Source organism: Rhamphochromis longiceps, linkage group LG15, assembly GCF_057381845.1.
Source record: "Rhamphochromis longiceps isolate RC_006_pf linkage group LG15, R_longiceps_female_GT1.1, whole genome shotgun sequence".
NCBI classification, from domain to species: domain Eukaryota; kingdom Metazoa; phylum Chordata; class Actinopteri; order Cichliformes; family Cichlidae; genus Rhamphochromis; species Rhamphochromis longiceps.
The window spans coordinates 36,354,152-36,376,069 of record NC_140571.1 but is presented as its reverse complement, the minus strand read 5'-3'; the positions used below and the strand labels follow the sequence as shown (position 1 = coordinate 36,376,069).

Below are 21,918 nucleotides of genomic sequence, written 5' to 3'. Positions count from 1 at the left end.
TAACGCACAAAACGAAAAGTTAAGCGGCATGATTCATTATTGAAGAATGGGGTAAATTGTTTACAATGCCTTTGTTATTAGTTTTTGAAATTTCCATGAAACGATTTTAAAATTGAACTTCATAGTTTTAGACTAGTCAGTCAGTCTCATTTTTTCCTGGCCAGGAACATCCTTAATCTTAACACCTGAACTGTTCTGGAAGCTCACTTTCTTCCCCTATTACGTTCAACTCCCTGACTGTTTCAAAAGAAAATTGAGCTCTAGCTTGTTCCTCCAGGTGTGTAAGCCTGGGCTTGAATGGAATCAGGGCCATACATATGCTCACTGGTAAGCCTAGAACGATATTTATTTTTGATAATGTTCATTTTAGAGAATGTGCCTTGCAGTTATGTGTGAAGCCAAACATGGTCAGTGTATAAGGTTGGGAAAGTTGTCTGTTCTTAAAAATTGCTTTTTCAGCTTTTTGATTATCTGCTGCATCAGGAGAATAATCAAATGCAGCTAAGATGTGATCTTCATCTGCATCTTACTGTGAGTAGGATGATGCTGGGAGGTTTCATGGGGTATTCTGGGGGAAGTATGATCCTGCCGTGGTAAACCCCACCATCAAAATCAGAGTCTGGAGGACCACGAACAGAAAAGTGCCACTCAAAGAGATTGTCCTGCAGAAAGAAGGAAATATCATTTTAAGTAGAGCAGGGCAATATGACCAAAAATATTTATCACGATATATATTTGAAAATTTGCGATAACGACATAGCTGACGATATAATTGACACTAGACAAAACACTTTACAAATCCACAACTTTATGGGTGCAGAAAAAAAAACATCAATGTATTTTCACTTAAACAAGCAGCTGTTTTTTTATGTGCATTAAAGTTATATAAAAAATGTAACAGTGCAAATGCAAATTCCTTGCTGACAGTTTAACCAAAAGGCCGACATATCCTCAGCATAACCATGTATAATATCCACAAAACTTAAAAAGAGGTTATACACACACAATACGGTAACATTATGTTGAAGCGCAGTACGTATCACTCCGCCAGGCTCCTGCCTACGATAGCCGTAATGCTCCGACAATCCATCAAGCGGTGCGGGTTTGTAGCTTAGCAAAGTCGTACTAAAACGTTTGACAGATTTTCGAGCGCTGTGTACATAAAATCGTTTCGAGGTCAGTAAACACAATCAGAATTCATACATAAGGCACACGGGATTATAAAGGACACTGTCGATTTTCAGAAAAATCAAAGGATTGATTTAAAGTGTGCTGTATTTTCCAAACAACACGGTAATAACGACGGCCCGCTAGCATGCTCTACCAAAAATAGTGCTTTGTTGTGTATCTGACGGATGAAAGCTAAACCAGTTCCACACCACTGAAGTTGCAGCATTTTTACAAACCAATTCTGGTTCATCTGTTTCATTCAACGATCCGCTTTCGCCCTTCTCATTCTCCGTCGCCGCCATGTGCGTATGAAAACAAAGGCACTGCGCATGCACGTTTTACCCATATTCTATCACGATATTTCATTTTCTTATCGTTGCCCAACATTATACCGGTATTACCATGAACGGTGTGATATGGCCCAGCCCTAATTTTAAGAACATATTTCTGTCTGAGAAGACAACAGAAGGTAGGACTGGGCGAAATATCAAGTTTTAAAAAAAAAAATCCATATACTTTGATACGACATATAAGATGTGACACTATCGTTTATATCGATATAGTCTACGTTTGCTATAATTATACTTGTGGAGCCAGTCTCTCTCGTCCAGGCTTGTCTCTACACGTCACTCTGCCCCGCCTCTATTTCTCACTGAACACAACTCGCCCATCGCTTCACCTGCAGGCAGCGACCAGATGGACACAGTAGCTATCGCAGAGTAGCTGGTTGGTAAAAAGAAAAACAACGGCTCAAATATTTGGAGATGGTTTGGATTCAAAGTGTCAGATGAGCAGCAGAATAATGTATTCTGTAGAGAATGACGAAAAAGCGTCCCGACAAAAGGTTCGAGCTCTACCAATCATTTTCACCATTTACAACAGCGCCACAGTGCTTGAACCTGCGTGCTGTATCCCAGACTGCGACGTCTTCCCAGCCTCCTGCCCCGAAACAAACCATCTTAAAGCCACAGTAGCCTATTATATCACTAAAGACATGATCCCTATCGCAACTGTGGAACAAGAGGGCTTTATACAGCTGATTATCTGATATTATCAGCTGATTTGAAATAAGAAAAAAATATGCTAAGAAATAAAAAGTGACTTGCAGAGCTAAACATCTCTATTGACCACTAGACAAATATTTTCAGAAGTCATAGCCAGCGTATATCTATCACTTATGAAAGTGAAACTAAGTATTAAATCCAATGAACTTACTGGAGTGTGTTTGTGTTTGTATTAGCTTGAGGATTGTGACACTAAATGAGGACCCCAGCTGAGACAAGACAGGGATATATAGTGAGATTTAAAAGGCCTAAAAGTATGGGTTATCTTATATAAAAGATTTTCAGAAAACTTGACTTCTGACCGTGAGGTCACAAAATTCAAAGAGAATTCGGAGAACTTTAATAACCATATTCTATCAGTTTGAAAATCCCAGGTCACGTCTTTGATTTCACACCAATTTTGACCTGCAGTCAAGCTCACTACAAACTGCAACTGATATCTATAGGTGAAAATTTTACACACTGTAACTTGAAGGCTATCAAAACTAGTAGTACCTAGTAGTGTAAAAGTAGCGTAAAAGTAGCTGCATTGCCTGCTTATATTTTCATTGTCATGCATTGTTAGACTATAGAGTAAAGTAATAGCATAAAAATGCCAAACTTACTTCTAGTGGTTGGGCATGATAGTGCTCTGTGGGATCCCTCAGTTCAGCAGCCTCCTTCATCAGCCTCTTCACCGCTTTCCATCAAAAGAAATAAAGAAAAAGGAAAAAAAAAAGGTTACCACCTGCACGGAAAGCTACAGTACATCTGGAAAGCATTTACACCACTTCACTTGTACCATGTTTTGTCATGTTACACCCTTATTCCTAAACCGATTCAATTCATTTTTCACCTCAAAACTCTACACACAATGACCTAATCTTTCTTTCTTGCAAATTTATCAGCCGTCTGGAGTCAAATGTATAAATGACTACATCTGATTTTACTTTTATATTTCACCTTTAAAAACTATTTACTTTGACTTGCGGAGAATATGAAAAATAACAAGCTAGTTTTCTTAGACTTAGAAATGTCCATCATTAATGGGGGACAATGTCTATGAATCAGTATTTAAGGTTTGAGTCTCGTGAAATTGTGTGTCATCAGGACACCACAACACAGAGCAAACGCCTTTTTCACAGACACACAGCCGTGGCAGCAGAAGAATATCACATCAATAAGGCCCTGAGTAAATGTGCTTAAGCCAGCTAAACATTTGCCAAAGAAGAGTTGAAGCAGTTAGAGCCACAAAGGGTGAACCGACATTGTATTAAATCCTGGATTACTACTGGGATGCAGCTCAAGTTCATGTTTGAAGGCAGATGAGTAAATAATTTTGGCAATGTAATGTATATCTAAAGGCTGACAGCCTGAAAGCCAACTTTGGTATGTCAGTTTCTAAGAACTGTATGGATGATGATGATGAAAGTGAGGTATTAACAGCTTCATCAACATCTTCCAGTAAGCTTTGTTTACTGTGTTGTTTGATGTTTTAGCTTAGCATTTTTACTCTGGCTGTAATGAAATTACTTATTAACATGGTAGTTACGGTAAACAAATAAGAAACTTTCATTTATAACCAGTAAAAGTATAACATTATTATTTAACACTGTAGCATGCAAATACTGTAATGGTAACGACACTATCACATTACCAGATAGCAAGCAAGGCAGTTGGTGTGGTGTATAAAATGGTGTTTAACCCCAGAAGCATAGACTTGCATGATTTTTTGCTAAGTATCATTGGATATCGTTACTCAGTTCAACATATCAATAACACACACACAAATCTCAGGGTCGTGGAAAAGATATTAGTGTGTTTGAGAAGGGTCAAATCATTGTCATGCTTCAAGCACAGTAAACATCTAAGGGGATTGTAGAAACTACTAAAATTGGGTTAACAACTGTCCAACGCATTATTAAAAAGTGGAAGGATAGCGGTGACCCATCGTCTTCGAGGAAGAAATGTGGCCTGAAAAAAAATTCTGAATGATCGTGATTGCCGATCACTTAAACATTTGGTGAAATCAAATCAAAGAAAAACAATAGTAGAACTCAGGACTATGTTTAAAAGTGAAAGTAAGAGCATTTCCACACACACAATGCAAAGGGAACTCAAGGGATTGGGACTGAACCGCTGTGTAGCCGTAAGAAAACCACTAATCAGTGAGGCAACCCGGAAAAAAAGGCTTCAATTTGCTAGGGAGCATGAAGATTGGACTCTGGAGCAATGGAAGAAGGTCATGTGGTCTGGTGAGTCCAGATTTACCTTGTTCCAGAGTGATGGGCACTAGATAGAAATAAATCTTGTGACATTGCAGAAGCTTATTGAAACAATGCCACAGAGAATGCGTGTCGCAATCAAAGCTAAAGGCGGTCTAATGAAATATTAGAGTGTGTGACCTTTTTTTGGTGGCGACTTTTTTTTTTTTGGCCAATACTATAATATAAATTCCATATTTGCTCAGGTCTTAAATAACTGACCAACAACAAAATCCTCTTGCACTACCATTGCATTGGCACTCAAAGAAATTGTGATCAATGATGATTTCATTTTTTGCCAATATCGTTGAGTCCAAAACACTACAAAGCATAAAACATAATGCTATATTTATAGTTACTACTGCATTCATTCAGATATGTCGCCACACAATTTCTGGAAAATTATCTTTTTTCAAATTTATCTTCCCAAAAAAAAAAAAAAAAAAAAAAAAAAAAAAAGCTCTGTTACATGCAAGCTAAAGATGGGAAGATAAGATACGATAGAATTCAAAGGTGGTGATAGTTAGAGTTGACAATGCAATGACAACGAAAATGATAGTGAAATTAACATGGTTTTTCTTGGATTTCATTATGACATTCTCTCATTTTAACGTATCTGTGCCTGGAGACACTGACAGGAACTACACTGCTCCTTATTGCCTGCTGAGTTTCATATTCATTTTCCATTTTTGGCTCTGTCTTAAATGGTACATAAACTGGTTCTTGTAAGATGCTTTTCTCCTCAAACTGAACACTCAAAGCGCTTTCTATCCAACATTCAGACACATACTCCAATAGATGCATCAGAGAGCAACATGGGGTTAGTATCTTGCCCCAAGCAGATTTGGCATGCACAATGGAGCAGCCAGGGATTGAACCACCAACCTATCCGTTTAGTAAATAACCTGCTCTACCTCCAGAACTGCAACTACCCCCATAGTAGGAAGAGATGACAAGAAAAGCCTTTCCCACACAACTGTCTCTGCAGAAGTCCAGTAACAGGCCCAAGGTGATAATCCTTATATGCCAAATCATCTTATGCAACACAAATGTTGACTATTTGCCACTAGGAATGACTCACACCAGGTCCAAAGGGATAAAAAGAGACACTGTTACATAATAACAAGCTAACACCAAAGACGTGAAAGGCATAGACAAGAGAATGAAAAGAAAAAGCATCTCCAGACTGTGCGCACGTCTACCGCTGTCACTACTATTATAGCATTTAGCTAAAAAAGGAGACCTAAAGCGCTACAGGTATAAAGACCTGCTCTCAAAAACCGTCAAAGGTTTAACGCTCTAATTGTTTAAAAGATTTAGAGCATGTTTAGTACCATCTTATGACGGTACAGAAATGTAAGCAAACAAGACTGATGTGGAGATTTTTGTTTCTATGTACACGCTGATGGATGCCAGGATTCCTGATCATTCTATAGTGAGAAACCCGGTTATGTTTGCGGTGTGATGGAGCAACCACATGTTTTAAATTGTTTGGGTGTGCTTGGGACAAAGACGACACCATTTTATTGCATAAAATACAGCCGATTGCATGTCGTGGACTGCTTTGCAAGTTGACTGCATCGCTCTGTATACCTGGCCGATGAGGAGACGAGGGAGGAAAAAGTAAATATATAAACAGTGCGTTTGACTCCAGCTTGTCAGTCCAGTGAGTCACCAGTTCACCAGCTAAAAATAACACTTCATTAGAAGCTTATACTAACAAAACTTTGTGGTTGTATTTAATTTAACGAGTCGTTAGTCGCAGTAAACCCATCAGCAGATAACCTGGAGAAGATGGGCTACGTAAAAAGTGAAGGGGGGCGTGTTCACGGTCACATCCAGCAGGTGACACAGCTATTCCACCTCGAGTCACTACTGCACAGACTGACTCCAAACGTGCAATACGGCAGCTCCCACAAGTGGGAAATTTTGACTTCATTTTTGTACTATGGAAGGAAGTGCAGCCAGGTCATGCATCTTTTCTACAGTCATTTGTTGTGAAGGGAGAAGAAACAATGCTGTCCCATAATTCATTGCAATGGATCATCCTACCATTCATGAAAACCCATCAACATAATAACCAAAGTTTCACAGAAATGGTCATTTACAAGTGCATTTAGCACTTCATGCCACAACCTGCTGATGTATTAAAACATTACAAATACACTTACTCAGCATTGTGGAGATTTAAAGAGGGTTTCTTTTTCAAAATAACCATCAATTGCCTGTGTCTATTACCTATGTGTCTATTAGGAAACCTGGGTGAGTTTCCTGAACATACTCACATCTTGAGAGGATGCTATTTAGTCCATTTGATCAAATCGGTGGCAGAACAAATTCTCATTAAAGCAACAAGTTCGCTTATGAAGTGCTCTGTAGTTATCTCAGTGTTCATCGCTCCTCGTTTTAAATCTCATTTTTAACCCAGATCAGTCACTCTGAGGGGAAACACAATCTCCAGCAGCTCTGCACTCAGGAAACAAGCCATTGTGATGACATTACATTATGTTGAGGACGCAGCTGCCCACTAAACTGTGTCTAACACCAGTTAATGTGGGCATGTTTCCTACATCAGCAGCAGACGTTAGACAGCTGACAGGTGAACAGGATGCATGCATGACTGAGGGTCCTTCAAGCAGATCGGTGGTGTCATAAGGAAAATGTCAGCTTGTTAGTTATGTTTCTTTTTTTCTTTTTTTTTAATTGAGATAATTTAATTGTTGCCTGAAGCTAATGTTGAGACACATAGGCATTTGTACGAGCTGGAGATGTTGCCCTTTCTTGTGAAACCGCAAGACACACTGGCAAAGTGAGAAGACCATTTGATCTGCGGAACATAGAGAGTTAACGTAAAAACCAGTTAACCTGGAACACTGGAGTCCAATTCCTTGTTTGTGGGCACAAATAAAGATGTTTCTGATTTCAGTTCATTTCTGTCCCAGTGAAAACTGAGAAACTATAAGGCTCACCTCTAAACACTCATTATCAGGGATCAGTGAAAAGGTTTTGGACAGCTGGCCAAGTTTTGACCCTGCCAGAACAGCTTTGAGCCATGCACGCAAAATGCAACTATCATAATCACAACAGACATAAGACATGATTTATATTCAGCGTTAAAGACTTTGTGCAATATACTGCAAAGTGCACAATATTTTTCATTCCCATTTCCGTGACTCATTTAAATCTTCTTCTTACGAAAGTGAAAGTCATAAAAATACATATACTGTTTTAAAACGTTTTTTTTAAAATAAACATTACGTATTATTGCTGTGGGTTGCACACCACCAGCATGCTCGCTATGTTTCTTAAAGTCAACCTTCAAAATCAGCCGATTAAATCGTCCCCATGATCACTAATATTACACAAGCAGCTAACGACAACGCTGAACACGCAGACGTGTCCTTAATTACGTGTGTAACGTCAAAGAACTCCGCAACACGAAAAGTGCAGGGACAGAGCCAGCCGGTACAGTTTCAACAGACAGATGGTTTGCTCTGAATACCGAAGAGTTTAAAAAAAATAAATAAAGCATCCCACACAACAGAAAGAACTCAGAAAAAATACCAAATAAAGGTGCCAGTGTAAACATTTAGATTGGGACGGAGGCTAATAACAGTTAAGCTAATTAAGAAACATTAAAGTGTTGGATTTTAGCTGTAGGATTTATCCTAGGGTTCTGAAAGCTGTAGAAGTTGTTTTGGGATCAGGCTTACCTGGACTCTTAAGGTTGTATTTGCTCTCCATCCTTAAAGAAACTGGGCACTGTCTTGAAGTTGTATTGTTTTCGTTTTCAAATACCTAGCTTTCAAATATTAGCGTTAGCTTCGCTTAGCAGCCCGGGTAGCTTGCTTCGTTCTTAAATCTGAGCGATACAGCTCAAACCGAAGGTCCCGCTCTCGCACCGGTGCTCCAGTCTGCAAGTGAGACAGAACGTGTTTCAGTAATGATGGGATATTTTTCAACTTCTCTGCTGTTTAGGTTTTGAAACGGTTTCTCTAACCTTATCGACGTGACGTCATTTACGGAACGTAAACAGGAAGTGAAATCTGAGGCTACGCAAGGAGTGCGCACATCACTGTTAGAAACGGTAATGGCATTAGTCTGGAAGTAAATCATTACCAAAGAATTAGAATTTTATTAGCAACAGGAAAGTGAAAGATTTAGATATAATACTGGTGATGGCCAAATGAAGCGTTCCGAAGTACTGAAGCTTCTCGAAGCTTTTCAAAACTGTCCTCTTTAGCGAGATCTGGTGGCTAGAAATATGAAGAACAGCTTAAATCAAGAACAAATAATGACCTGCTTCATTATGATTGGCCGCTCTGCAGAGCTTCTGTTTCATGTGACAGTACTGTGTGATATCGGGCTGATATGGTGCTTTGAATATGTTTTTTGGGTGAAAAAAAATAATGTTATGTCTATTTTATTAGATGAATAAACTTTCCTTGTTTAAACATGTGCCATGGTGTTTTCTCCTTTTGCTTCTGACTTCGTTTTTTACTAATAAAAAAATACACTATATATATAATAATGTACAGCACAATCTTACAATAGGTTGGGAGTATGCTTGTGCTGCGAGGTCCTTGCCTCCACGTGATTAAGTAATTAACAATCGGACAGGTACGTTTATAGATAATATACTATAACTTCTATAAGACATTTCAGATGGCAGTTTCAGTAGAATAGTGTTTCGCTGTTTATAAATTCAGAATAATTCAGTACGTGATTTGCAGAACCTACCATAATATGAAGTCTTCACTGTGTCAAGATTATATTCCTTTTGTGTATTTTAAACATTTTTTAAAGTTAAGTTGTTACGTCCCCCCCGAAGGGGTCTAGGCGTGCGAGTGCAGTGTTGGGAAGGTTACTTTTAAAATGTATTCCATTACAGAATACATGCCCCAAAATGTATTCTGTAACCTATTCCGTTACGTTACTCAATGACAGTAACGTATTCTGAATACTTTGGATTACTTAATATATTGTGGCGAGTTCAGACAAGGAGGAGACGGAGGTATCGTTTGGTCTTGCTTCCCGTGAGCTAGCCAGGGAGCACAGCCGTTTATTACATTTGCAGAAGAACACACTGCCACTAGCTAACTGCTCAGCGCGGCAACCACAACACACATAGGGCGCCCTCTGACCCCGGAAGGACACACCGTCGCAGCGAGAGGGCGTCACCCGTCACCATGGCAACATACACAAAACATAACTGTACAAGCAGAACCCCGAACAGCCCTGACCCGCTACAATATTATCATGCTTTTTACAACAACGTGAATGTACTATTGCTGTGTGATTTATTACTATTACTGAAGGTCCGCGACTCCGAACTGTAGTAAAGGGACCTCTGACTAATGCTGGGCTCACACTGTGCGATTTTTGGCCCATTTTGAGCCGATTTTTGAGTCGTGCGATCGTTTTGGCGATCGGCCCGATTTTGGCCTTCATCGTGCGTCGTGCATCGTATAGTATACGTGGGGTAACGAGAAGCGATTGACACCTCACGACCAGCTCCCGATCATCAATCGCTTGGTCGTGAGGGTGTCACCGCAGTTTGCCACACTGCGCACGCGCAAACACAAATGTCAGCGAAAAAGACGGCGTAGCACGGCAGTGCAGCGTGTGATCTGGACACAAGCGATGGAGGCACAACCTGTAGAACCATCCGAGCCCTTTCGATGTGGCCTCACAAAATTATCACGACCACAACAACCGTGAAAATAGTTGGATCGACACTGCTGCTCAATCACAGCTGCCTGACCAATGTTTTTCATTAGCAATTTAGCAAAGTTGATGGTGGTGGTGTGTCTGTGTGAGTGAAAGACGGAGAGGGAGAGCGAGCGACAGAATTTCTGTTATAACCTTCATTTTTATGGACGCACAGTGTGAGCACTCAGGTCGCATCAGAGCATCGGGCCGTATAGTGTGAGACCCTGCATCGTGACCTATGAACTTCTAACTCCTGCGAGTCAATCGTACAGTTTGAGCAGGAGCTGAATAACGCGACTAAAAAAAAAAAAAAAAAAAAAAAAAAAATCGCACAGTGTAAGCCCAGCATAATACGGCGGGGTCCCTGTCGGCTGGTAGCCGAAAAATAGCTCTACTTTGTTGTGTGGGTCAACTTTTCTTGCGACAGACAGAGAGAGGCGTTGAAAGACTGCTCCAACGGAACTTGTTGTTTTCGGAGGAAAACACGAACACAGTGTACAGTCGAGTCTTAATAGCTTACTTACAACTGGGCTCGTCAGGCACTCTTCTTGGCTGCAGTGGTTATTATTATATTTACATGCTTCCAGCTCCCGTTTTTGCTCGATGACTGCTCGTACCTTTCCACTCCCCTTTTTCTCCCTCCTAGCGCTCACAGACACATAACGTGTATGGCAGTCCATTCTCCCAGCAGCACGGACTACACTGAACATGATGCTACATTCTTTAGAGCTATGCTTGTAGCATTCTGCCTGTTAGCTTAGCACAACAACAACAACGAAAAGGCGCAGAGAGAGAGCGTCGCCCTGTAACCATGGCAACCGTAACGCTGCCGCCTGGAACAAAAGAACGTAGCTGTCAAACAAAACCCAAACAGTCCTGACCCGCGACAAAATGAAACAGGAAAGTACCCCAGTGTATTCCATTTATTTCAACAAAGTAACTGTATTCTGAATACCACCTTTTTAAACGGTAACTGTAACGGAATACAGTTACTCATATTTTGTATTCTAAATACGTAACGGCGGTACATGTATTCCGTTACCCCAACACTGTGCGAGTGAGGGGACCAGTAACAAATGGGTCCGGAAACAGAATGAAAAGGAAAACAGACAGGTGTTTTTAGTAAATAAAATAGTCTTTATTATAGATAATCTTAACATAAAGAGCCGGCAACGTCGTTTTACCAATAACACTTGGAAAAAGGTTGCAAAAACACGGAACACAACAACCAAACAAAAAAAAAAAAAAAAAACAAAACAAAAAAACTCCACACCACGAGGAGGCACTTCCAAGGGCCCACAAGCTCCCCCTGTCACTAGCAGCAGCTAGTTTTACTGCTGCCGAGGCCCACAAGCCCACACTACTCACATGAAGCAGTTACACTGCACAATGCTTCCACACTATAGGATCTCTCCCAGACAAACCACCCTGCTCACAGCTCACCCCCAGCTTAAATAGCCTCAGAGGTGATTGCTGACTGGATTCATGTGGCCAACGAGGCTAATCAAGAGCAGCTGTGTCCTGGGGAGAGAGGAGAGTGAGAGAGAGACAGAGGGGTGTAACAAGAGAGGAAGAGGCGGAGAGAAAAACCACACCCACACAAGGGCAGTTTCAGGAGGCCCAGCTAGGGCCGTAACACCCCCTCCCATAAATACAAACCAGTGGTTTGTCACAGAACGTCCTACCCAACCTTTAAACATATACCTACCATGCACCATAATAACAGTTAGGCATACCCTGCCAAATCTGCCAAGACTTTTTTTGATGGGTTGAAAACACTGCACGGGGTTGGCTCAAGTCCCTCAACATAGTGTCTCAAGTGACAGCCAGATGTTTTTTGAGCCATCACATATGGAGAACCCGTAAGGCAGCTAGAAGGCCTTACAGCAACACTTCTGATGCTTTTTCGCTAGGTCATGGCGAAAGGCATGCTGGTTAGCCAGAGGTGCAGGTTGGAATGGTTGTGTCACACACAATCTGTCACACTGTAGGTCATCTGGAAGATGGTCAACAGGTGGCAGCTCAGAATTAGTCGACCTCTGACATTCACCAAATGAGACCACTGAGCAATTATGCTCCAATTGTTGCCTAGGACTGGCAACTTTGTCTGTTTGCGAACCACAGTTCACTCTTTTGAAAGCAGATCGATTTTGCCTTGAGTTGGCTTTCGAACAGTGAGCAATCAGGTGGCCAGGTTTGTGGCAGAAGAAACAGAGCTTTGTTTTGGATCTTGAAACCACACCTGTATCAGCTTTGCTAGCTGGCACACTCCTAGCCCTCGAGACCAACTGTTTCTGTTTGTAGGCCTCACAATTTGCTATCAAATGGCCAGACTTTAAACAGAAAACGCTTCCGTTTTGCTTTGGGATGGGACACAAGTACCTCACTCTTTGGGTACTGTGCAGCTGGCACATCACTAACCTTCACTGAGGCGTCGCGTTGGTCATTCTTAATGACACTGGTTTTATGGATGAGGGCAAACTCATCAGCCAGTGTTGCAGCCTGCTGTAATGAGGACACCTTATGTTCACTGAGGTATACTGCGATGCGCTTGGAGACGCAGTTCTTAAATTCCTCTATCAGCATTAATTCACGAACCGACGCCAGGTCAGTAGCTTTGCTGGACACACCACCGATCAAAAAGCATACTTTTCTTCCTTGCATAATCTCGGTAGGATTGACCCTGTCCCATTTTTAATCCCCAGAAACGCTGCCTATAGGCTTCTGGGACGAGCTTATAAGCTAGAAGGATGGCACTTTTCAGCTTGTCATAAGTCAGACTGTCCTCACCTGACAATGAGGAACAAACTTCCTGAGCTTTACCTACCAGCTTACATTGTAGCAAAATGGCCCACGACTCCCGTGGCCAGTGTAAGGCTGTGGCTATTCGTTCAAACCACCCGAAGTAGCTGTCAACCTCAGTGTCGCGGAACACCGGAACCAGACGACTGTTTTTCCCTACATCAAACGGTGTGTCTGCCTGCCGAATGGAGGCAGCCGGAGAAAGGGAAGCCTGCTGGAGTTCCAACTGTCGCAACTTAACAGCTGTCTCCGCCTCCACCTTTTTCAATTCAACCTCCCTGGCTCTGGCAAGCTCTGTGTCTAAACGCTTAAGCTCCAACTCCTTTAGCTGGAACTCCCTCTCACGATCCTCCTTTTCCAACTGGAGACGAGCCAGGCGGACACGTAGCCTAGCATCCTGCTTCGAACCTACTGATGACTCTATGGAGAGTGGTTCGAAGTGAGGCAGTGTCATCGGCTTGTCCTCAGGGATCCCCTGAGCAACAGGCGTAGACACTGAAGGAGCTACAGCTTGATCTGGCACCTGTGGAACAGGCTGAGACGTTACACCATGCTCAGGTAGACTGGCAGACCCACTATCCCTTTCTCCACCAAGCCAGACACAAGAGCAGCTTTCAGCTCAGCCTTATGCAGAGCTGTGGAGACACAAATGCCATAAAATGATGCCACCTCATGCAAATCCCTCTTCCTACAGGCGTCCAGCTGGACAAGCGAAGGGTTTTACTTAAACACGGTAATAGCCATTAAAACTAAAACTACCTGAGGATAACAGTAACAACAAAGCAGCACCACCTCCAATACACAAATGAAAAATAGGTGGGAAATGTGTGGCAACAGGTTAACCAAAAAATAAAAATACCACCGACTCTCTCCCCAGACCTACCTACTAAAATCTTAGCCTGCTTAGCTTCTGAAGTGTACCAGGCTCGAGGCAACTTTAAAGGCTAAGCATCAAGTGCACAAAGCACTGACAAGCCTACCTCCGACAGGGAACTAATCCCCACCCGGGATTATTCCGAAAATAAAACAGGCAAAACAAAAAATGAGTGCCTGAAGGAGGAGTTCACGCTCAGCTAGACACTCCCCTCTGCTAACCAGAGAGAGAGCGCAGCAGACACAATGCAACTAAACAAGCCACCGGCGAACAACACACTAAAACTCAATTGCTGTTCCTTCCATTCATATTCCGGACGAGCCCCCACATTGTTACGTCCCCCACAAAGGGGTCTAGGTGTGCAAGTGAGGGGACCAGTAACAAATGGGTCCGGAAACAGAATGAAAAGGAAAACAGACAGGTGTGTTTAGTAAATAAAATAGCCTTTATTATAGATAATCTTAACATAAAGAGCCGGCAACGCAGTTTTACCAATAACACTTGGAAAAAGGAAAAAGGTTGCAAAACACGGAACACAACAACCAAACAAAAAACTCCACACCACGAAGAGGCACTTCCAGGGACCCACAAGCTCACCCTGTTACTAGCAGCAGCTAGTTTTACTGCTGCCGAGGCCCACAAGCCCACACTACTCACGTGAAGCAATTACACTGCACACTGCTTCCACACTATAGGATCTCTCAACGCCCAATGTGGGAACACCAGAGAAAAACCACCCTGCTCACAGCTCACCCCCAGCTTAAATAGCCTCAGAGGTGATTGCTGACTGGATTCAGGTGGCCAACGAGGCTAATCAAGAGCAGCTGTGTCCTGGGGAGAGAGGAGAGTGAGAGAGAGACAGAGGGGTGTAGCAAGAGAGGAAGAGGCGGAGAGAAAAAGCACACCCACACAAGGGCAATTTCAGGAGGCCCAGCTAGGGCCGTAACATAAGCAATAGTTACTTTTCAAGTAATTAATTACTTTTAGAATCTTGTAACTCAGTTACTTTTTTGAAGAAGTAACTACTTTTAGAATCTTGTAACTCAGTTACTTTTTTGAAGAAGTAACTAGTAATTATAATTAATTACTTCAAAGTAACTTGCCCAACACTGATAAGAACCAGTCCATTTACCATTTGAGTTTCTTTACATTTTTCAAGCAAGTAATAGAAGTGTTATGACTTTCCACCAGGGTTATCTTAAGAGAACGGGCTTATTAGGTGGTGAGATAAGAAAACCAAGTACTCAGGGTAATTTCGAGAAATAACTAAGTGGATGGGCCCTGCTCGGTGAGTTATGGTTTTCAGCTTCCATAATAAACAGCTCGCTATTTGTTAAGTTTTAGTCTAGCCTCCTTTGTCTGCATTTTGGTCCTCACACAAAACTTACACAATCTGCAGCTGCACATCCTGACAGCCATGCTCTTATTACCTCAAATTTAATAACCTTTTAACTATGTCTCAGTTGCTAAAGGGTGATTAAAAAGTCCTTCCAAAAAGTAATTAAAAGGGGTAAGTTTCAATTGGGTTTAAGAGGGAAAAGGCTTCAGTCCTGGCCAAAGCCTCATCTCCAAGGAGACCCACTGGGTAAAATAATTTAACGATGTGAGCTAAGGAAGAGGAGTGTGAGCAAGTGAGACGTGGCCAAGGAGCACTGGATCAGATTACCACCACAGCCCCCCCCCCCCCCCCCCCCCCCGCCCCCCCAGCAAAAAACGTCTGAAGAGGTTGATGTGGCATTCTGAAACGCAACATCAGCAGGGTCCAAGAAGCCATGGGACCATGGGAGAGAGGGGAGAGCACTTAGTCCAGGGGATCCAAGTTGGGATTTTTGCCAAGTGTTGACCATTGGGAGAAGGAGAATGTGAGTGTGATAGCTTAATGCAAGACCGTAGGGAGAAATTTTGAGGGAGACTGGTCATTTTTTTCGTAGAAATAAAGAATGGAGAGTGAGCAGTTGGTTGAGTGTTCAAAGGAAGATTTACCGGAGAAGCGGATGAGCTCAATGAAAACTGGTGGGTAATTCTGGTAAACATTCCACATTTCAGCCATGAAACAGGGGAAACAAATTAGTTAGCATATAGAAATGACAGGTTTGCAGGAGTAGCATAGATGCGTCTCATTACCACACTAAGGAGCCAGACAATCTGGTAGAGATTGAGTGCTTGAACTGGTCTTTAAATGCAGGTCAGTAATGAGAATGATTAGAACCAAGTGATCAGGTTGATGTGTGGAAGTAAAAAAGCTAACCTCTGCTCAGCTCCTCATAGAGACTCCAAGGCAATAACAAACAAGGGGAGGCTATGACACACGTTATTGGAAGCATATTTTTGTTGTACTTACTTCGCACAAACACTTTGATCAGTTATAAAGGGCAATAACACTACAACGTGTTACAGTTAATCCAACTTGTTTTTAATGGGTTATTCCTGACTTTCAGGTTTCAGATATAGCAGAGGCTATTCTGCCTATAGCTCTGCTGCCAGCTCTTCATTTATTCATTAAAAAAAGAAAAAGCTGTCACATGTGCAACTCTGAAGATAAACAACTGTCTGGGATAATGAGTTTGCACTTTAACTAAACAGTTTTAAAATGAATGGTGTGTGATTTTGACATGTCAGGATCATAGGAGAAACTGACAGTTGGTCTGTATAGATTAACTTCTAATGAAAACAGATGGGGGGAAGCATTATGTAATGTCATGAGATTGGCTCGCCATCAAGAGCAGCAATCTTCCACCCGCTAAATCTAGATTAATTCTGCTTGTGTTTATGTGTGGGTGTGTATGCATGTGTGCGTGTGAGAGACAGAGAGAGAGTGGCGTGGGCAAATCTGTCAGGTTTTAAGAAATACTGGCAGGCAGTTCATTAGTGTTCAATGCAGCAGATTTTATAGCACAGTGCTCTAGACTTGAACACAACATATTTTTTAAAAATAAAATAATGTGACATCTAAAATGTTTTGCTCACAAAATGTAATCTTTTTAAAGTCCTCAAACCCCCACCCCCTAGACACACTGTGCACATACACAGACACACACAGCTGGTAGACTTTGACTCTCAATGTGACGTTTGCACTTTATACACAGGTTTAGCCTTTGCTGCCCCCTACTGTCGGAATCATCTCAGCACCACATTTTTGTCAAATTTATTTGTTCTCACAATTCTTGAAATTTGTATCTTTTTAAAACTGTATATTGTACAATCATTGTGGTACAAGCTTGGTGAGATATTCAGAAATGCCTCATGAGGTTAGGATGTTCACGAGAAATGGTGATCAGCCCAAAAATAAATTGTCTCAGTCTTTACTTCCCTCCGTCTTTCTTCCTTAGTGCCTAGTAAGTTAGTTACAAGTTGATGCCTGTGTTTGTTTGTTTTTTATTCTTTAAAATTACTGCTGCCGTCTGTGTTTTAGTTTTGCTACTTCTAGGTCCTAGGGTTTGATCTCATTGCCCCTCATGATATTCTCTGCTCCCTCTGTTTCCATGTCTAGTCATCCCTGCCTGTGTGTTCCCTCTGTTCCAGTGTAGTCCTTCAACATCGTTCAACTTAGAGAAACCATTCAGGGACCATTAGATTCTTCTTCTTTTGAACATATGTGCTTGTATTTTTTTCAGCAATTCATTGCATAGTTTTTATGAAATTCCAAAAAATTGCACCAACCCAGGCCACTCTGGAGCCCTAGCACTTGGCCAAACTTTCATCAAACTTTATATGAGTCACAAGACTTTTATCCGGTAATTCTGTGTTTTTGACATCTTTTTTTTTCTCTTTTCTTCCACAGGAACAGTTTAGGTTTCATGAAGAATTTGATTCTTCATGGAATTTTCCCAACACTGCATGATGATATCATCAGCTGTAAAAACTGAGGCTGGAGAATAATCTGAAAAAGAATTTCTTTTTCCTTCTTTCACACCCAGACCTTTTCCCTACATGTATAATATATACATCAAAATGTAGCTATCAATGTCCTCTTTCATCCAGTGTCATTCTCATTGAGATGGGATTTATATTATTCTCTAATTACCTCCCTCCTCCCCCCCCCCCCCCCCCCCCCCACCCACACACACACACACACACACATGCAGGGCCTTGAGGTACAGGTATGTCACTGAGGTGCAGGGGAGGTATTGCCCTCCCCTCCTGGTCACCTGTGCCTCAATTTTATTCCATAACTTAGACACATTATTTACACTCTCACAACACATTCATATAGGTCCTTGGGGGTAGGCACACTGAATGGCGTGCAGAGAACGGTCTGTTTATTTAGCCTCACCTCTGGTGCCTGTGCCCACTTTTCAATTTTAAATTGCATGTAGACATTTAGGGTGTTGGGAGGGGCCGAGCTGTCACCAGCTGTTATCTGGCTGAAGGTTGTTGGCGCCATGCTCCTCCCCTGTTTTAAATGCATTTTAGAACAGCATGCATCAACACAACATATGAGAGGGCCGATTGAGGCATGGGGTTTTCTCACACCCACGTTCTCTGTTCACCATCTGGGGCGGGGGCTTTTGCACCATAGCTGCTGGGTGAACCCCGTCTGGGGCTCTCCTCAGGTCTTTTCTTGGTGGGTGGTGTGACTGCCCCTGCGGTGGTCCTCCTGGGGCTCTCGTGCTCTGGGGTGCCTATAGATGTCTTGGGCCCGGGTCTCCTCCATGCCTGCTTCATGTCCTAGGGGGGCCAGGCTGTGTGGACTCACACACAGGTGTCCAAACAAATGCATACAATCTTGGTTGGCTGCTGCCTCTAAACATGTGATGTGTCATTAACACTGTGTGTGCTCAGTAACATTAAATATTTAATATTTACTGCTACTTATGCATATGATGGTTGTTGTTGAGGTTTCCCTGCTGTGTAGTTTTTTGCATGTTTTTTTTTACATTTTATTTCAGCAGGTGGTGAAGATTTTTAGTGCCCTCTCTCTCTTCTTCTGTTAACTTTCTTCCCGTCTTCTCTTTCTTCTTGTCCATTCTGATTGTAATAAATCAAAATCCTAATACAAATCTAATAAAATATGACTTTCAAGTGGACCAGTATAGCAAAAGCTGCAATGGTCCAATTGGGGAAATAAATGTGCATTTTGTTTGGCCTTCGGACAATAAATCTGTTTAGTTCAACTATATTGCAACCTGCCACATTAAGGTTATATGCAGTTTCCACTGCAGATGCTCTTCCAGAGGACTACATCACTACGAGTGAGTCCTGGGTGCTCATGATCCTGTTGCCTCTTCACCAGGTGCCATTTCTTGGACTCATTTTTGTAGGTACTGCATACGGATGAACAAGGTGCCCCAATCAGTCAGTATCTCTTTCGGAATTCTGACTTGGGAGATGACCTGAAACGGTGCCTGTGCCACAGTTTCTGTTGCAGAAATGCTGGCCAGTAGCAATGCTTCAGGATATTGTCTTGCGGTTCGCCACTTGGCATTCTGGGCAGGATGCACATCACTGGCGCACATCCCCTCAATGGTCAGAGTTTTATATCCCATGAAAGGATATTTTCACTAGGTGCAGAAGTGGATCAGTGAAATCACCACACATGAGAACAGCTGACTGTGAGCACACATCATCCTTGGCACATTTCCATTTTTTTTTCAATTTTCAAGTAGGGTTATGCTTTGAAGCTAACTGCACAAGTTGAATGACCCCTTAGTTTCAACTAGAGTCAACCTGTGTCCATGGTGACATCTGCTGGACAATTTCACTACACCAATACACTACAGTGACACAGACAAGCTCTGCACAGTTCCGAACAAAGCTACTTATTATACCAGACTGTTAATAATTATGATCAACACATATTTAGGAGGCCAGAAACATATTGGAACTGTTAAAGAAAGCAGTCTGTGACTATAGTGATCAGTGTACTTCAGCAAAATTCTCTCTCTTTTAATATTCCTGTTGCTTTCAGTAACTTAATTTACAAAGTAAATCATTCTGAGTCTGCTATATTCGTTGGAATAACCAAACATGTTTCCAGCTGTTGTGAGATCAGTCTGCTTTGTTTTTGGTTGATTTTGAAGCTTTCCAGGTGTTCGTTTCAGCTTCGTGCTAGAAACTTTACTTTATACTGCCGTGGATGCTGTATCTTATAACACTGGCATGATGTTTTACTGGGTCATAGTGAAACTGCATTACTCCTGCTCTTTATGAGATTATTACAGCAGAAGCGTCAGTGGTAATGAAAAAAAGGGATCACCTGTATTTAATGGATGTTTTTCTGACATTTCTTTTAACAGTATAAATATATTTTTATGGTGTTATATGAGTAATGTGTTATAGTGATGATAAAGTAACTTATTGCAGCAAATAAAGTTTTCTGATGAAAGGGAGTAAGAGCTGAAAATTCCTGCTGTTTTATTTTTTCATTGAAAGCAGAGAGGAGGTTTTTGTTGAGATATTCAGTTGTGAGTTTAAGCCACAGATTACACTTTAGATTCCAGTGTTTGAGTGCTTGCATAATCCATATTGGGCTTCACAATCCACGGCAAAAACATAGCGGGGGTGCTGGTTAGTGAAACATTGGAATAATGGTGCCCGGTGTACAGTACCTGTCGAAACTGGGGTGAAGGTCAGTGGCAATGTTCCTTATCCCATAGCCCAGGCAATATTGTGATTCACATTCGTATATACGCAGCTAATCAACGTCGTTGACAGGCTATGACAGCGTCCTTATAGTTAGCAAAGCAGCGTGGCTGATGTGGAGTGAAGCCACGTTAATGACAACGTGTACAACCATTGGAGATGTGAGCAGGACAGACGGAGCAATTGACGGAAAAGGTGTGGACTTTATACCAGGTTTTTAAATTGTGTTGATAGGCCACGTAAAACCAGAGTTATGATAAAATATATATATATATATATATATATATATATATATATATATATATATATATATATATATATATATATATATATATATATATATATGCATGCAATGTTTGGTTTTCTTCCTGAATACTATCGTTGTTTATATTTACTGCGGGACGAAACGGTAAAAACAGCGTTTTATAAGGAAAACGCTCGAAAGCCTGTGAGCAAAAACAACACCACCCCCCAAATGGCATTTAGTTGTTTAGGAAGGGGGGAAGTTTAAGGAGTGATAGCAGTGTTTTAAGATGTGAGAGATTTGCAACGTTTAGCGCAAATCTTGTGTAGTTAGTGTGTAGTGTAGTCAATAGTTTTGTTGTGTGTGTCAGAACAGTGAGGCGACCACTGAATGTTACAGGTGTTACAGGAGTGTTTTTCTCCTTTATCTCATAGTGGACAGAAATAATTTTTGGAGTGGCACAAATAATTTGTGTTGCATCAAATTTGATGCAGAACACCTGATTGTTCTGTAAATAGTTTGAAATGTTTTTTTTTTTTTTTTTTTAAACGCCTTGGCTGCATTTTTAGGTAAACAGCTGCAAAAAACTTGCATAACTCAGTTACTTTTTTGGAGAAGTAACTATATAATTAATTGCCCAATATTGGTCATTATATACTGTATTTTGCAAACAGAGGGTTACAGGACTCTCTCCCAGGCCAGACTCCTACTCATAATACAAGTCAGGGCTTTATTAAAAAAAAAAAAAAAAAAGAAAGTTGTGTTTTCAAAATTGGAGTTCAAGTTATTTTTACTTCAAGTTAAGTTACTTCCAATAGTGTTAACATACTACACAGGTCATGAACAAGATTTTTTTTTTCATTGTAAGTGGGCTAAAGCAGTTAATTAAAAGTAGTCTAACATAATTGTAAATGCTGTAATTGGATTATTTTAATAAGCCATGTAACTTGGATGGATTCGATGCTGGCGTGACCACAGTGCACACGTCTACTGTTGCTCACAGCGGTCCAAGGGACCGCTCAGGGAGTTTGTGTGTTCGCTCAGACACATGAAAAATTAGAGGGAACAATGGTCCGTGGCCTTGGTTTTTCTAACACCTGCGCTTCAGAAGCTTCCCATCCCTACGAGCAATACACCATAATGCTTTTTTGTGCACTGCATTCATGGATAGAGCCTGTTCAGTGCACAACTGCACATCCTCATCAGTTATTTAGTGAGCCAGAACTA

At 41.5% G+C, this 21,918-nt stretch overlaps 1 protein-coding gene across 3 annotated transcripts in view; it reads right to left on the bottom strand.

The window, feature by feature from the left end:
* ube2j1 (ubiquitin-conjugating enzyme E2, J1) overlaps nt 1–10,731 on the bottom strand; it is a 43,429-nt gene extending 32,698 nt beyond the window's left edge. The window contains exons 1-4 of one of the 3 annotated variants that reach the window (XM_085381387.1): nt 10,714–10,731; nt 8,191–8,391; nt 2,840–2,913; nt 531–662 (exon numbers count right to left, since the gene is read on the bottom strand). In XM_085381387.1, the coding sequence (XP_085237513.1) occupies nt 531–662; nt 2,840–2,913; nt 8,191–8,221 (237 nt within the window). In that variant the 5' untranslated portion in view covers nt 8,222–8,391; nt 10,714–10,731. Of the gene's footprint in view, nt 1–530; nt 663–2,839; nt 2,914–8,190; nt 8,611–10,713 lie in introns of those variants that run through there. The other 2 variants (XM_085381386.1, XM_085381385.1) reach the window with 2 other exon arrangements.
* Between the last annotated feature and the right edge of the window lie 11,187 nt (nt 10,732–21,918).